The sequence below is a fragment of the Aquila chrysaetos genome, chromosome 5, assembly GCF_900496995.4.
Source record: "Aquila chrysaetos chrysaetos chromosome 5, bAquChr1.4, whole genome shotgun sequence".
Classification (NCBI taxonomy): Eukaryota; Metazoa; Chordata; class Aves; order Accipitriformes; family Accipitridae; genus Aquila; species Aquila chrysaetos.
Window position 1 is genome coordinate 40028757 of NC_044008.1, and position 17279 is coordinate 40046035.

General features: G+C 59.4%; 1 protein-coding gene across 1 annotated transcript; it reads left to right on the forward strand.

Moving 5' to 3' along the window:
* Window positions 1-5405: 5405 nt before the first annotated feature.
* On the forward strand, window positions 5406-16798 carry C5H15orf39 (chromosome 5 C15orf39 homolog). The gene is given in 4 exon segments (XM_030016073.2): window positions 5406-5527; window positions 10918-11766; window positions 11768-14153; window positions 14925-16798. Coding segments are annotated over 3 exon segments (3528 nt in total). The 5' UTR covers window positions 5406-5527; window positions 10918-10977; the 3' UTR covers window positions 15278-16798.
* The last annotated feature ends 481 nt before the right edge of the window (window positions 16799-17279 follow it).

Below are 17279 nucleotides of genomic sequence, written 5' to 3' on the forward strand. Positions count from 1 at the left end.
GAAACAAAAAAGAAAAGAAACACCAGGGCTTTTTTTCTCAAGTGGAGGAACGGCATGTGAATGCAGAAGCAATAATTCAAGCAGGAACATGGAGCTGGAGAGCATTCAGCTCCCGAACTCTACCCGAGCCTCAGCAGTTTGCTTTGTGCTGCTCATTCATCCGCAGGGTTATTTTTGTTTTCTTCCCCCTGGGAGAACAGGATTCGTTTTGTTTTCAATGTCCCTTTGAGAGCAGCTTGCTGAGGATACGGTTTAGCAGAGAAAAACCCTCTTGGCCGGTTGGGTTTGCTCCCACCTTGTCTGGGGCAGAGAAGCAATGGCCCTTCCATTGCCATCACGTAGGTGTTGCCCGTCTTCTGGGTGGGAAGGTGGTGTTCTATGTCCCTTGGGAATTTATACCTGCTCCGCTGTTGCTGGGGTTTGGATATCTCATTATCCTCAGATAATTATCTAGATATAATGAGATACCTGCATTTATGGTTTACTGGGTCTTGTCTTTATTGCTTTCCTGGGGCAGTGAGTTGTGCAGGTTGGGTTTTTATTTATTTACAAATAACTGTAGGCCCTGATGTGATGTAAATCAACGTTTTGAAGGAGACGAAGCTGGCAGCATATTGGGCAAGCGACCAGACCTGCCTGTGCCTTATTTTCTCCTAAGTCATTCTAAAAGGTCATCTTACGCTGGGCGGAAGGAACTCCAGAGCCAAGACGGGTGGGAGAAGCTGTAAAGCTGTCACCTGCCGGCCAAACAATCCCCCCGGGGCATTTCCAAAAAACCTCAGCCCTCGAAACGTGGGGTCTGACTTCCAGAACTGAGAGAGATGCGGGACCAGGTGCCTCGGAGGATGCTCGGGTCTCCTCCCCGCACTGCCGGGGCTTGCCGGGGGCTTGGAGGGAGCTGGCAGCTCTCAAGCCTTCAACCTCATCTTGGCACCGAAAGAAAATGTGCAGGAGGAGGAAACCCTGACCTCTCTCTCCTCGGTAAGTGTATTTTAAACTCAAGCGCCCTGGAAGCTGTCAGGAGCCATCCCTTATAACCCTCCGTCCTCCTCCCTCCGGCTCCCCCGCCACCGCTCCATCTCTTCATCCCTGCTTTCCTTTGCTCGCCAGCGTGATGCGAGACTCAGCCCCTCTCCTCCAGCCGAGCTGAGCATGGGGAACGGGCAAAGTGGAAATTAAAGACCGTCTGTACAGCTCTCTTACTCCAATTAGCTCAATAATTAGAGCCTCATCAAGGACGTTGCTGCCTCCAAGGATGTCTCCAAGGCGAGAGCTGCTAACAAGGCTGGGAAGTCCCCGGCGGGAGCTCTGTGTGCGGTGGGATGGGGTTGAAGCCACCTCTGGTCCTCGTGGACAAAGCGATGGGTGCCGGTGACCCAAATTCCCCAGGGGATTTGCCTTCATCCCACACAGGACTTGCTGCAGATGCAGAAAAGGACCCCATCGCCAAAACGGCACCCGAGCCAAAAAAGCCGTCGCATCCCATGGCGGGGGAGGCCGTGCAGCTGCACAACCCAAAACTTCATCCTGCAGCCCCCTCCCCGGGCTGCCGCAGCCCCGCTCCTGGCAGGCAGGCTGCCCTCGGGCAGGCGTGGGGGGGCTGCCGCTGGGAGGGACCCCCGCCAGGGACCAAACCGCCCGCCGCCTTCCCATGCTCGCTTCTGTTGACGCCGAGTAGAAATCAAAGAAATTGCCAGGAAACCTCCTCGGGTTCTTGAGGAAACCGGGGACAACTGCTGCCGAGACCCTAAAATGGTGGCGAGCTCCTCTGCAGCCCCCCCGGCTGCTTCTCGGTGTACCCCGTGGAAGCATCCATGGGACACGGGTCCAGCAGGCATCTCTTCTTCTCTGCTTGGGCTTCATTTGCATAATTTGGGGGTTGCTAGATGATTTGAGGAGGCGAGGGGGATTTTTTCATCACCGCATAAGCAGCCGGTCCCGCTCCCAAGCCTGCTTAGGTACTAGGAGCAAACCCGAAGCCTTTTCGGAAGGGTGCTGTATTTAAAAACTCGGTAGCTGTGGTGTTTGCGGGCAGTGGATGACCTTTAAGTCTCACCTCTTCTTGTCACCAAGAGATCAGCTAAAGCCTACCAGCTCTCCAGAAGCTAAAGCACAACCTTATGGGGAAGCAAATCAAAGAGAAGAGGGAAAAGGAATAAAAGCAAGAGACTCCTGGACCAATCTGCCATGGGAAGAGGAGACAGGCAGGGATCTGTCCCCTGGCCATGTCTTTGCCGTGTCTGAGAGCTGGGTACCCCAAAGCCACCCCCCCCCCACCTTTCCCCATCACTTGGACCCCTGGCCTGCATCCCTCTGGGTACTGCCCTCCTAAAAGGCGTTAACCCCCCCTGAGGGGCTTAATTAGCACCAGGACAAATTGGGGAGCACAAGCCGGGACAAGAACCGACCCTTTTTTGGGATACGGGAGAATTGGCACGGCTGGGGAGCAGCGATGACTTGAACTCAGCGTAGATGCCCAAGCTCCCGCCCCGAGCCCCCTCATCCCCGTGCCGACAAGGGGTGAACCCCAGGAGCGGGTGCCCCACCGCGGGCAGAGCATTTAGGGGCCCCATCCCGGGAGCGGGTGCGCTGGAGGCAGCGGCAATCTGAAGGCAGCCGCTTTCCTGAGCGCCGGGAGGGAGCCTGAGCACGGCAAACCACAGATCGAATCGCCCAAGCGATGAACCCGAAGATAGATGCCATCGCTGCCGAGTCTGAGAAGCCTCAAAAAGAAAATTGAAAACCACACGGCCAAAATGTGACTAATTCAGTCAAACTTCACCTCCCCGGGCTCACATCGACCCCAGCGGGGCTGCCTGTGCTGGTCCCCATCAGTCGGGTCCCCCAGGTCCCCCCCCCCCCCCCGGGTGCTCGCCCACCACGGAGGGTGCTGGTGGCTGGAGGGGCAAAGAGTTTCCCTGGGTGCATCGGAGCTGGGAATCACCACCCACCTTGCCCCAAAGGCCATTTTCCCGAGTGCTTATGTCTTAAAAAAATTTTAAAAATTAAAATAAAAAAAAAAAATAGTGGTTTATTTTGAGGCTGGTGTCTACTGTGCTCATGGTGCCAGCAGGTTTGATGCCTCAGCAAGGAGCAGGTTTGTTGCTGCTCAGCCGATTTCAGTTGCTAATGAAGAGATGAATCACACAGGAAGTCGAGAGAGAAGGAAATTCACAGCAAAAAGAAGAAAACAGAGCAGGTATTTGCTTAGAGGACAGGTAGAAACCCCCCTCTCTGCTCTAGAGAAATGTAAGACTGAGTTATTTCAAGAGGGAGATTCTATGGGAAAAAATGTGTGTTTTAGAATAAGTCAGCATAAACCCAAAACATCCTCTAGAAATTAGAGGAGGCTGCCTTGAGAACCTCGTGCCACACGTCACAGAGTTTAAAAGGCTTTTTAGGAGGAAAAGGATATTACAGAAATTACAGATTAAAAAAAAAAAAGCCCCATGAGACTGAAAACCAGGGAGAACATTTTGGTGAGATTTAGTTTTAAGAGTTCAGCTGAATGACTGGCAGCAGAGATGTGTCCAAGTACGGATGAGGAAGAGTGTTTCTGGTGAAAAGTTAAGCAAATGTATTAACCAGCTCAAGCTTAAAGGGATTATCTGCCACGTCAAGTGAATTGCAGCGAGGTAAAAATTAACACAGATAATTTTTTTTATGACCATAACTCCAAATAATAAGCTTTACTATCCTCCCATTTGCTCATTTTAATATATAGTAACTGTTATATATTACATACTAGTATAGAATATCTAATAATTAAATATATAATAATTATTAGATAATTGCATTACAGTTTGACCAAAGAAAATATTACGGCAGCACATGATCAATGAACTCCAGACAAAGCAATCGTGTGTAAACATCAGAGCTGAGGGACTGGAAATTCAGAGCTGGCTCCTCCCAGCTACTTATTTTCTTTGCAGGAATCAACTGCTGCTGCCACAAAACTGCTATAAATTAAATAATGCCATAAGGGAAAAAGAATGGTTGTGAGGCCAAGGAGAGGAGAATTCAAACATTGGCTTCTCGGTCTTTGTTCAATACGGTCCTTAATCACCTGCATTAATCATTAGGCACATTCCTAAGCCCTGTGCTGAACTGGGGCCAAAAAGACCGTGAGCGGCTTCAAACGTCTCGGTGAGCTGGGGCTGAGGTAGATCCCTTCCCGAAACAATCCAGATAGCCAACTCCCCATCAATAATCATTACGTTGCCTTTATGTTGAGTAAATGTAAAGCTCATTCTCTTGGGAAACCTCCAAGGGAACCATTTTCCTCCCCTTTTTCCTGCCACCTCCCATCTGAAGATGCTTGGAGGTTTTGGTTTCCAACAAAACCGTGCTCAGATGATGGTGTTTTGAGGCACCCCCCATGCTGCGCAAGGAGCAACTTGGACTGTAGTGGAAGAAAAAGCTATTCGAAAAGTAGAAATCTTTATTTCTCACGCCCTGTGGGAGCTGGGCCTCTGCCACCGCTTCACTCTATGGCCTTGGGCAACTCACTTAATCTTGTAGCATCTGTGTCATTGGGTTAATCGTACTTATGGGCCTTTTATGAGGGTTAATTATTAGTTGGGGAAGGTTTGCGCGGACCTTTTCAGATGCAACTCCTTGGATAAATGCTAAACGCTAATGCTGGCAGAGAGGCTTGGGGCTCGACCCCTTGTGCTGTGTGGGTGTCCCCTGGGCGGGGGCGGGGGGGGGGTGGGCTTAAATCCAGGAGGAGAGTCTTTTCTTTGGGGTGGGGGGTGACCGTGAGGGGGGCTAAGAAACCATCCCCAAACCGTCGGTGGATCCCTCAGCTTCCCTCTGTCTGCATGCGAGATGGGAAAAGCGCTTGTGTGCGCGGACGGACAGACTCCTGTCCGGCCAGACCCGGGCCCTGCGCCTGCATCCAGCCCCCCATCCCGGGGGGGGACACACACATTCCTGTGCAGGGTCTCCTCTGAAAGGGGGGGGGGTGTCTCCCTGTAACGGGGGCTCCTCTTTAACAGGGACTGCCTGCCATGGGGGCTCGTCCCTCATGGGGGCTCCGTACAATGGGGGGCTCCCCTTAACGAGGTTCCCCCCCAGCGTAGGCTCCCCATAGAGCCACTCCTCCATAACGGGGGGCTTGCTGAAACGGGGACCCTTCCATAACAGGAGCTCCCCGCTGGGGGGGTTCCCCCTAACGCGGGCGGGATTTTACTGTACCGAGCGTCCCCGCGCCGGGCGGAGAGGGGCAGAGCCCCGACCAGCTCAGCGCACATGTGGCGGGCTGTCCCATCCCATCCCATCCCATCCATCCCATCCATCCCATCCCTTCCCGTCCCCTCCTCCGGCCGGCCCACACGCACACCCAGCCCTCCCTCCTCCTCCTCCTCCTCCTCCTCCTCCTCCTCCTCCTCCTCCTCCCACTTCCTCCGCACAATGCAGGCTGCCGGCCGAGCGGGGCAGCGGCAGCAGGCCCCCCCCCCGCCGCCGAGCCCCCCGCCCGACCCCGTAGAGATGCTCCGGGGGAGGCACCGCGCCGTCGCCGCAGGTAAGTGCGGGACCGGAGCCGACCCCCCCCCCGCCCCCGGCCCGGGTTGCCCGCGGAGGTTCGGCGGAGCCGGAGGGATGCGGGGCGGCAGCCGTGGACCGGGGCGGGGGGGGGGTGGTGGTGTGTGTGTGTTTGTGTCTGGGACCCCCGATCGCAACGTCCTCCGCTTGCCTTTGAGCTCCCGGCCGGGGGTGTGCGCCCCAGGACGGTGTCCCCCCCCCCCGAAGCTTTGCTGTACCCCATCTTAAGCGTTGCTTGCAGCTCAGCTGGTTCTCGTTGGGCGATGCTGGGAAGAATGGGCTTCAGGCTCCGCTTCCAGGCTTTTTACCCATTTATGGACACTTCGGTTCGAGCGCCTTCGGCCTCCCCCCCCCCCCCCCCCCGCCGCCTCCCCGCCAGCGCGTAAACCCGCCGAGGGTTATTTGAGGGGGTCGCGATAGCATCGCCCCCGCAAATGTCGCGGTCGTGGCGGAGCGGAGGGGACAGAAAGACGGACGGCGGCCGTGCAGCCCTCGCCAGGTCCGTGCCTGACCGTGGCCAAGGCGGGACGGGTCGGAGTTGGATCGATGCGTTTGGACCTGCGTATCGGAGGGGGTTTAATCCCCTAAATATTCAGAAGTCGGTCTGGAGGCCGTGGCTCTGCCCATCTGGTGGCTGCTGCGGGCTTAATTAAGTTTTTTTTAGAAAAGTGACTATTGCTGGGGCTTTTTCAGAAACAACCACCTAATCTGCAATACAAGCAACGGCTTGCTGCCCGTACTGGGTGAGGATACTCTCTGAAAAAGCAGCTGGCTTGGTCCCGGTGAAGGCTCCGGCCGAGCTTTTGCCTACCCGGCAAAAGCTCAGGAGCTGCAAACTTTTTTGAAGAGGGATAAGGTATGAAATGAGGGAGCTGGGACCGCCGAGGCCTCTTGTTTGCCCCCCCTAATGACCTCAACGGGGGGAGCCTCGCCAGGGATGGCATCCAAACCCACCGGCGAGATGGGAAAGGTGACCTCCTTGGCAGGGACCCAAAGTCCCCGCGATTGTGAAACCCGTGGTGCAGCCGGACGGGAAACCACCTTCTTACCGGGGGGAGCAGTCCACTCGCTTTGGGGTGACACGAGGAAAGCCCCCTCCGTTAGCGGCCCTCCGCCACAGGACCCCGGCGGGGTGTCTCGGGGTGTGTGGGGAGAACTGTGGGCCGGTTGGGGATGCCCGACGCCAGCGGGCTTGGGAGATTTGGGGTTTTATTTCTTGATTCCTGCGGGCTGCCTGGGAGTTGGCGGCTGTTTCTTCGCGTCACGTGGCGATGGAGGAGGCGGGAGGCTGCGATGAGAAGCTCCCGCTTATTACTTGCCGCGTTCGGGCATCGCATCCTGGGGAGGAAACGTCGGGGAGCCGTGTGCTGTGCCGGACTGCCCCGGCGATAACAGACACGGCCACGCTTGTTCGGAGCCGTCGGAGCAAGAAGAGACGTCCGAGCCATCCCCAGCAGCCTCGGTAGGCCAAGGAACCCCGGCGGAGGGGGCACGGGAGCCCTCCCGTGCCCTTTCGACATCCGAAACGTGGCGGATAAAGCTGGCTGTGGCCCATGAGCGCTTAGCGGGGAGGTTTTGCCTGCACGCGGCGGGGCAGCACGTGCTCCTTTTTATTTGGTTTTACTCTTCTGCATCCTGGCCAAGCAGCCCCTTCTGGGAAAAACCCCTGCAAAGAAGAAGGAGGGGAAAAAAAAAATTCAAAAAAAAAAAAAAGAAAAGAGGAATAAATCGCTTGCGTTGAATCCACCCACTGCTTTCCCCAGCTGTGAGGTTTTGGTATCGCAAGCACTGGCCACACGTGTTAGCGTTCGCCCAGGCGTCTCCCCAGCCCCGATTCCCACGTGCCCCTCTCCTCCCCGCGGCCCCCGGCCCCGGCAGCTCTCCCGTGGCTGGGGGAGAGGAAGGAGGGCATCGCCGCGCCGGCTGCAAGGGGATAGTCCCGGAGGGGAAGGGCTGATGGTGACAGCGAAAGCAGAGCTGTTTTCTTGGGTCTGAAATGGCGCAGGTGTCGGGACGGCGGCAGCCGGGGCAAAGCCCCAGTGTATTTCATAGAAAGAGGGAGCCCATTAGCGCCCTCGCCCTAATGAGGTTAATGAGCTCAACCCCTATCAGACATCAGAGAATCCAAGTGCCTGGCTCCGGCCACCGGAGTGGGATGACTTGCTCCGTTCTGCATCCCTCCAGCAAGGCTGGGAGTCGGAGCTGGCCGCCCGCTTTCCCACGGAATTAGTGGGAAGGGGTTGGGGCGTTCCCGAGGGGAAAGGTCTCCTTGTAATGGCGTTACGAGGCCTTTTCCTTCCTCCCCTCCTAAAGAGGGGTCTCCGCCGCCGTGATTGCAGGCGGTTTGGAAACGGGGCGATTGCGTCGGCGCTGCCGATGTGCCCGGCGGTGTAACCTGGTCCCGCGGTGACGGCAGGGCCGGTTGCACAACGTCCCCGGCGCCGCGGGTTTTGTAGATCAGCGCGTTTCAGGGAAGGGGGGAAAAAGCGGTGGGGAAATGTCGGAAGTCACAAGATCCCGGGTTTCTGTCCCAGCTTGTCCACCCCAAGCATCGTCACCGCGTGGAAGGGATCCCATGCCTGCTTCTCCCTCCCACGCAGTATCTCTCGGGGAGATGGATTTAAACACCACCCTCCCAAAAAAAACCTCTCAGGCCGCCGGTGCGTGGGGAGAGCGGTCAGCTGGAAAGGAAAATAACCCAGTTTGGGATCCCCGGCCTGCCCTCCTGCTTCTCATCCTCCCAATCGGGGTGTAAGGAAAGCCTGCGGCTCGTTTTTTTGGGGGGGGGGCATGTGGCAACGTGCAGCTGACTTCTCCTCCTGGGGACGGGCCCCTAAAATATCTCAGCCAGTATGTGGTGACGGAGGAGCCTGCAGCAACGCGCCGGGGCGAGGAGGCACCGTGCGGGTCGACCTCCTGCCTTGGGCCAAGGTCTCATGTGGAAAGCGGCGTTTTTGGGGTTTTCTCCAATCTTTTTCAATTTGAAGGGAGCATTTTCCCTGGATCTAAGGGATGGCAAATTTAATTGGCACTGGACATCTCGGAAATTACACCTGAGGATAAAGGTGTTGGAAATGATGCAGTTGCCCCACAACCCCTTTCTTTGGGGAGCTGCTTCTAAGCGTGCAAGCGGGCAGACGAGCTTCTTTCTCGACCGCAGGGAAGCGTCGACCCTCCAAAGAGGTTTTCAGAGGAGTCCGGGGAAGCAGCATCCTCCCTGGAAAGCGAGAAATTGGTGAGGGTTGGGAAAGAAACCCAACGCGAAGGAACGGCAGAGGGGTGCAGCCCGCCCAGTCATGCCAGAACTGCTGTTTTGGGCAGAGCTGCAGCCGGGCAGGGGCACCCGCGCCCGCGGCTGGGTGGCCGGTGGCCCTGCGAGCCCTGTTTCTGCCTGTGAGGGGTCTGGCAGGGCTCTGCCTGCACGGCACGGAGAGCTGGCAGGGCGTAGCGTGCGGCTTGCCAGAGCGGGCTGCGTGCGGCTCGGCTCTGGACTCCGGCCGCGCTGCAGAGCAGAGCCACCGCGCTCGGGTCCCTTATCTACCGTTGCAAGTCTCCCCAGTTATCTGCTCCCTTTCCCCTTCTGCGGGCAAGGCTTTTATCTTATCTCCACGCTCTCTTCCTCCATTTCCTTCTTTGCTTCTCTGCTAATTTTTGCCACAAAAAGAAAAAAAAACCACGGGGGGCGGTGAAGAACAGACACGAGATCCTACTGCAGGAAGTCCATCCATGGGCTTGGGGGATGCTGGGTGACGTATGGCCATGCCGGGAGGATGCTGGGTGATGTTTGGCCGTGCTAGGAAGACGGCTGGGTGATGTTTGGCCATGCTGGGGGGATGCTGGGTGACATTTGGTCATGCTTGGGAGATGCTGGGTGATGTTTGGCCATGCTGGGTGGATGCTGGGTGACGTTTGGTCATGCTTGGGAGATGCTGGGTGATGTTTGGCCATGCCGGGAGGATGCTGGGTGATGTTTGGCCATGCTGGAAGGATGCTGGGTGACGTTTGGTCATGCTTGGGAGATGCTGGGTGACGTTTGGCCATGCTGGGTGGATGCTGGGTGACGTATGGCCATGCTGGGAGGATGCTGGGTGACATTTGACCATGCCGGGAGGATGCTGGCTGACATTTGGCCATGCCAGGAGGATGTTGGGTGACGTATGGCCATGCTAGGAAGATGCTGGGTGATGTTTGGTCATGCTGGGAGGATGCTGGGTGACGTATGGCCATGCTGGGAGGATGCTGGGTGACATTTCGCCATGCTTGGGAGATGCTGGGTGATGTTTGGTCATACTTGGGAGATGCTGGGTGATGTTTGGCCATGCTGGGAGGATGCTGAACCGTGGTCCAGCAATGCTCAGGCGGGTCTTGGGTCTCGCTTGGGTGATGTACACGATGCTCCGGTGATGCTGGGGGAATACTGGGTGAAGGTCCAGCAATGCTCTTGGGGCCCAAGCAATGCGCAAGTGTCTCAGTGGGATGCTCAGGAGATGCTGGGCAGTACTGGGGGGATGCTGGGTGAAGCCAGGAGATACTGGGGGAATACTTGCACTGCTCGGGGGATGCGGGGTGACGCCCGGGAAGGCCGAGCGATGCTGGGACGGTCTGCCAGCTCCACCTGCTGGCACGCACTGCCTGACACTGCAGGCCAGCACCCAGGTCCCACCTCAGCACCAGCCCAAAATCAGACGAGACCATAAGGAAGAAGGTCCCCCTGAGCTGCAGGCTGCTGCCTTGGGGGAAAAGTCTCAAATTAGCTTGGAATTTCACCTTCACCTGAGCCGACCCGGCTTTGCTCCCCGCTGCCTGCAACAGGCGCTCGCTGGGGCTTTGAAAGCAAAGCGGCGAGAGCTTTTCAGGGCTTTTCCAAGGAGACGGACGGAGGAATGCTCAGCCAGCCTACCAGGATCCTCCCCCGCCGGCTTCAGGCTCCCATCCTGGCTTAGTGCAGGGCTGCCCCAGCCAGCACCGAGGGAGGGGAGCGCCTGACCGGATCCCTAGCTTCCACGCTGAGGATCAAATGTTGCTTCTCAATTGGGGTGGGCTGGCTTTTTTTAGGATCTCTGCCAGGTGCCGGGAGGATGGGAGAAGGGAAGCGAGTGCCTGTTGCCCTTGGCAGAGGCCGACCGTGAGACGAGCAGGGCTTCCCACAGATCCCCTCTCCGTTAGCCTTCCAGCGTGATGTTGAGCACAAATAAGGAGAAGCTGCACGTGAGAACCGACGTGCTTTCTCCGGCCAGTGCGTGGGCAAGGCGACTTTTGGGGAGCTCTCGGCGGACCCCGTCACGCCGTGCCATTCCACCGCGGGCTGAGTGCTTACCACGGGGACTTGCTTTGCTCACGATTTATTTTCTCTCTCTCTCCCCCATTCAGAAAGGCCAGCTCACCTCTCCCATCGCATGCCCTGGTCGGGACACCGGCAGCAACGTATAAATGGCCTCGAAACGGCACTTGGAGTCTCTGGACCCCACGATTTTCAACAAGCTACCTCGGCTGGAAACGGAGCCCGCCGCCGCCGGCTTCCCCGCCGGCCTTTGCAAATCCAGCCCCGTGCCCAACCCCGGCTCCGAAAACCATTTCAACTACAAGGGCTCCTACTTCGCCTGCCCGCTGCAAAGCCCCGACGGCCCCGAGCAGCCCCTGGCGCGCTGGAGCCCGGCGACCGCCTACCTGCACTATGGCACCGGTGCCGGCAGCCAGCCCGTGCCGGCGGAGGGGCCGCTGGTGAGCTGCCTGCTCTACCGACCCGACGGCCCGGGGACCGGGCTGCAGCCCCCGGGCGCCGAAAAGGCCGAGGACGGTCCGACGCAGGAGCCGCTGATGGTGAGGGAGAAGTGGTCCAGCCCGCCGCCGGCTCCGGGACATCCCTTCCCGGTGAAGAAGCCGGTGGCGGTGAACAAGGCGGCCCCCCTGGCTGTCCCCAAGCCGGTGTACAGAGCCCCCGCGTGCTTTATGGACCCCAGGATGGCTCTGCCGCTGGGACCCCGGGCGGAGAGCCTGCAGCAGAGACCGGGGGATGCAGACTGGGCTCTGCCCGCCGCCGCCCCCGCCAGCCACCCTCTCCACCCCGGAGAGCCCCGCGGCAGCACCGGGCTGCGCAAGAGGGGTCCCCGCTCCAACCCCGGCCTCCCGCCGCCGCACCCCAGCCTGGCGCTGCCCGCCAAGGAGAAGGTGGGCTCCCCCGTCGCCTTCTCCCCCTACTACGCCGCCTTTGAGAAATACAGGGGCCCCCCCCGGCAACCCCTTCCTGGAAGCCAGCTGCCCCACCGCCCACGGCCAGAGGAAGGTGCCCGAGGCCGCCAGCCTCAGCCCGGACCCCTGGGCCAAGCTCCAGCCACCCACCGCCGGCCCGGTGTACCGGGAGAGACCGCCGGTGTGCTACCCGCACACCCACTACCCGCTGCCCCTCCAAAAAGCTGCCCTCCTCTACCACCCCCCGGCTCCCACCGTGGAGGCACAGCCCAGCGCCCTGCCCGGCGCCTACAAAGGTTTCGGCTTTGCGGGAAGCGGGGAGCCCTTTCCCGGCTCTTACTTTAAGCCCCAAGCCCCAAGGGGCTATTTTCCCAGCCCCTTGGACACCTACGTGCCGAGGGCGGCCGGCACCGGCGCGGCGGCATCGCCGCCCGCCAAGTCGGCGGTGCTGCCGAGGGACGCCGAGCCGCCGCGGCGAGCCGGCTACGTGCCGGGCCCCGGCTTTGCCTTCGGCCCCGGCGACGTGGCCTTATTCGGTACCTCCTTTGCCGGCGCGGAGCCGGGTTGCGAGTGGCACCGGGTGGAAAGTCCCCAGCGGCGAGCGGCAGCGAGGCACGACGGTGCTTTCCAACCCATCTGCGCCCCGGAGAAGGTGCCCGGGGGGTCCGGGGGGCTCGCGGAGATGTTTTTCAAAGGAGAAGGGGGCTGGGTGAAACCCAGCCAGGGGGAGCAGGAGCCCCCTTACCCGGGGAGGAGGAGGGCCAGCCCGGCCCCCCAGGAGACCCCCCGTGGGGGACCGCCGGCTCCCGTCATCGCAGGCAAGGGAGATGCCTGCAAGGTCAAGGACGCAGCCAAAGAGCTTGTCCTCCTTTCTCCGCCCGCCTCCCCCCCGCAGGGACTGAAAGACCCGAGGGACGGCGAGGTTTCTCCTTCCTCCCCACCCATGCCAGTGATCAACAACGTCTTCAGCCTGGCACCTTACCGAGACTACCTGGAGGGGACCGAGGGCTCGGCCCCGGTCCCCTTCTGCAGGGAGCATCTGCGGGGGGACACCCCACCCCAAAACATGGGGGGCAGCCGGGAGCCCTCTGCCCTCGGAGACGTCTTGGTGATGTCCAGCCTGCTGCCCGCGGGGTCGGTGGCCGGCTGGGGGCCGAAGACGGGCAGCGGTGCGGTCCAGAGCCCAGGGGAAAGCTGTTACAGAAGGGTCCCCGAAGAGCCGAAGCTTGTGCTCCGAGATCCGGGGTCTCGGGAGGGCAGCCCTGATGGGGTGGGCGGCGGGCAGCCGGCCCCCGAGGACGTGGTGCTGGACCTCAGCTTGAAGAGAAGGAAAAGCGGGGAGACCCGGGGACCCGTCAGCCGTGCGGAGGGGACGCCGGACGAGGAGGAGGTGGAGGAGGAGAAAGAGGGTCCTGGGGGGGAGCTGGGGGTGGAAGAGGGGGCCAAGCCCCAGGTGCTGCCCTTGCTGCTCGAGGTGGCCTCTGGGGACAAGAGCAACTTCCAGAGCTCGGCCACCTTCATGTTCAAAAAATACAAGATCCTGCGCTCCCTCCTGCCCGGCGCCGTGCCCCCCCGGCAAGCCGGCAGCCCCTGCGCCCCCCAGCCGAGCCCGCCGCCGCCGGCCCCCCCCAGCAGCATCCCCAGCCCACCTCCGCGGACCCCCCCCGCCTCCCCGCCGGCCAGCAGCCCCCCGGCCCCGCAGCCCGCTCCCCAGCCCAGCACCTCCGCTCTGCAGGAGGCTCGCCCGGACCCGCAGCAGCCCCCGCTGCCCGAAGCCCCCCGAGCCGCGGGAGAGGAGAACGTCTCGCTTTCCGGGCAGCTGGAGGCCCTGGACCCGCAGACCTCCGCCGATCAGTATTTCACCACCCTGCACACGTGGCTCTGCGACGTTATCTCGTGCTCGGTGTCCAAGTCCTCCCCAGAGCTCCTGCAGGAGTGGTTGAAGAAGGCAGAGCTGGTGGAGGAGCTGGGCGAGATGCCCAAATCGCCCTCCAAACCCAAGAACGGCTCCAGGATCCCCGAACCTCACAAGCTCACCAAAGGCAAGGAGATCTGGCTGGCTTTCCAGGACGTGGCCGCTCTCCTCGCCAACCTGCTCTCTCAGCTGCAGACCTTCATGTTCGCTCGCAAGTGTCCTTTCCCCCACGTAGTCCGGGCAGGGGCCGTCTTCATCCCCATCCACGTGGTGAAGAAGAAGCTCTTCCCCAAGCTCTCCGGGGCCTCCGTTGACCAAGTCCTGCAGGAGCACAAGGTGGAGCTGCGCCCCACCACGCTCTCGGAGGAGAAGCACTTGCGGGACCTGGAGCTGAAGAGCTGCACCTCCCGCATGCTGAAGCTCCTCGCGCTCAAGCAGCTCCCCGACATCTACCCGGACCTGCTGAACCTCCACTGGCACAACTCCATCAGGCAGCACCTCGGTAGGTAGCCCGGCATCTCTCCTGGAGGGCTGGTGTCACACCAGTGGGTCCCCGGGACTCTTCCAGGGAAGCTCCAGCTGCATCTGCCTCCCAGATGCCGCTGTTCGGTGGGAGCGTCCACCGCTTCCACGGTCCTCCGGCATCCTTGTCCTACCGAGGGTTCTGCAGAGCAGAATATTTAGCTTTTCTCCGTGGGTTGTAGAGGGAGAAAGCCGGACCTGGCGGCGGGTGGGTGGAGCTGGGGGGCTCGTCCGTGCCTTCCCCGGGTGACAAAAGTCATCCCGGGGATAGCGAGGAGGTGACGGTCACCTCCAGGCCACCTCTCCCCCTCCAAGCGCAGCGGGGCCGGGCAGCTGAGGAACACGCTGGGATCGGGGCAGCGTGCGTGCCGCGTGCCGGACCTGCCACCCGTGGCTGTCCCATCCCACCGGTGACAGTCACCCCGTCTGGACGCCTTTTTGCTGCTGCTCGAGGCCATCGCCGACAGCTTTATTTCTTACAGGTTCGAGCTCGCAGGCTGGCCAGCATCCCTCCGAGTAGGTAACTCTTCTTGCGTGCGCATTTATATGTATTTGTAGGATTTCTACGTAGTTTTGTGAAGGTGTATGTATATTTGTGTGTATTTACCATGACGACGGGGAGCTTGGGCTGGCTGGGGAGGTGAACACGAGCGGCTCCGCTGCCGGGGCTGGGCTGGAGCGGGGGTTTGTGGCTGGGGGGGGGAGGATTATTTGGGACCCTGCCTTCGGTAACCACTCTTTCCTCTCCCAGGTAGCCCTGGCGTGGAGGCGCTGAAAGCTGATGGCAAAGCAATAGCCACGGATAGCACGAAGAAAAAGGACGCACGAAGCAACGTGCCAAGGGCGACAGCCGAACCGCCCGCCCGTGAGGACGGGAAAAGGAAGGTCCCCCTCGTCCCCAGAGCAGGGTCCTCTCCCGGCAGCGACACGGCCGCCGAGACGAAGGAGGCCGTCACCAGCAGACCTGCAGGGAGATGCTCGGCTCTCACCGGCGGGGCGGCTGCGCCCGAGGATGGGGACAGATCCTGCCAGGATGCTGGTGCCCGGAGGCCATCGGTACCGCAGGGACCCTCCGAGGACGATGCTCGGGGTGGAAAACAGTGACAGGGACACGTGGTCCAGAGATGCTCCAGGGCCATGAGCAGGGATGGCTGGTGTGGTACCCTGGCCCATGGGGATGGGCTCGAGCCCCTCGCAGCCGCTGGAGCTGCGTTTCTTCTAATGCGTCGTCTTTTAGCGCATCTCCCACCTCCATCCACAACCGGCCAGGCTGCAGCCAGTGAACCGGGAGGGAAGGGCTGGAGTTCCAGCGGAGCTGGAGGGCTGGAGCAGCGTTTGTACCCGCAAGAGCAGTATGGAAATGGCCACACCATCGTTCTCAGCCTTGGAGAAAGGCTGGCTACGGCAGGGATGATTTACCACGGCCCCTCCTCTCTCCTCTAACTCGCCTCTTCTGCTTTATACATGCCGTTCCCGCTAAACATACCTTCCTCCTGGTTTTTAATCTTTGAAGTGCGACGGAGACTTAAGGCAACGTTAAGGGTCAAGGGAATCGCAACTTCTGTAGTCACAGGACTGACTTTTTGGTTGTTTCAGATGAAGACATTTTAAAAATGTTATGAACCTACCTTTATAAGGAGCTGCTGCCTTCAGGTTATGTGGTTTTTTTTTAAAAAAAAAAGTAATTTATACTTGTCTCTTTATTTAAACTCACGGTTTCACCTGTTTACCGTGCTGGACCAAGGCGGCGGGAGTGAGCTGTTCAGGCTGAGAGTTTCAGTCCCAATCATAGCTGAAAAAGGCTGCAAGAAAGATTTAAAGACTATTAAAGAAAACCAAACCACTCTAGAACACAGATCCCAGATGTCCCAAAGCAGAACATGGGAGATGCACATTTGGGGATGACCTTGATGGAGACATGGCAACCCTGGTGTGACCGGAGGGGCAGGAGAGGGGAGCGATGCTGCGAGACCTTGGAAGGAGAGATCCTATCCATCCTTCCGCGGGCGCCGAAATGTTGATGGGCATCCCAGGAGGGATCCCGGCAGCCGAGGAGACGGACGGATTTTCCCTCGCCCGGTCTGCAGCAGCGGTACGCAGCAGAGGCCTTACAAACTCGACACTCAGGTGTTTCTCCAGCTGATGCAGGGCGTGGAGGAACAAAATGAGGATTATTATTATTTTTTAGTTCACTACAGAAAATATTTATTTTAAACTAAGAAAACGGAGGGGGGGGAAAAAGAAAAAAAACCCTACCCAAACCATACCATAGACTCTTTTTAGCCAAAAGGTGTGTTTGCTGGCCTGGGGAGGCGGTGGCTGCCACTGCCATGTTTTCTGTGGGTGCCTTTCTGGTTTTCGACTGGGATGTACTGGCCATGTGGGGGACGGGGAAGGGGGGACGCTGCTGTTCTCCTCACTCTCCCTTGCCACGCCATGTCTGTGCATAGCATTGTAAAGCAATTTGGAAAGCAGTGTTTGTTAATAATATTGTAATTTTTATATATATATATATATATAAGGTGCCAGGGAAGAAAGTTCCTTCACTTTATTTAATATTTTGTAAGAATATGAATTTTAAGAGGTGCCTCGCCTGATTAAAAGGGTTTGGCTCGTTTCCAAACACACCGTGCTTCGGTCTCTGCTTGCCAGCATGGGCACGATGGGACCTTTCTGGGGACACGGCGGGTCCCAAATCAGTGCCCAGCATCTCCTGACCTGCTGGGCAGACCAAGCGACAGGTTTGGGCACCCCCATCCAAGGCGCTTGCCTGCTTCTCCCCTCAACAAGCCATGAGTGATGTGCCTAGCCATCGTCGGGGGGCTGGATCCAGCATCCGACCTGCCGGGGATGCCTGGGGGTGCAGGGAACCCCTGCGAGTCACCCATCGGTGAGGGAACGCATCCCAGTACCTGTGAGGGGTACGTCCGGACCCCCCCCGGACGACAGCCCGGGAGCAAGGTGCTGGCAGAGGTGTCTGCGCGTCGGAACCTGGGCAGAAGAGCTGTGGGGTGCAGCAGGGATGGCGCTGGTCCCCGGCACTCTTCTGCCTGCCGCTGGGGCGATGCACCCCGGGCTGATTCAGCGGGGACCCCCGAGACACCCT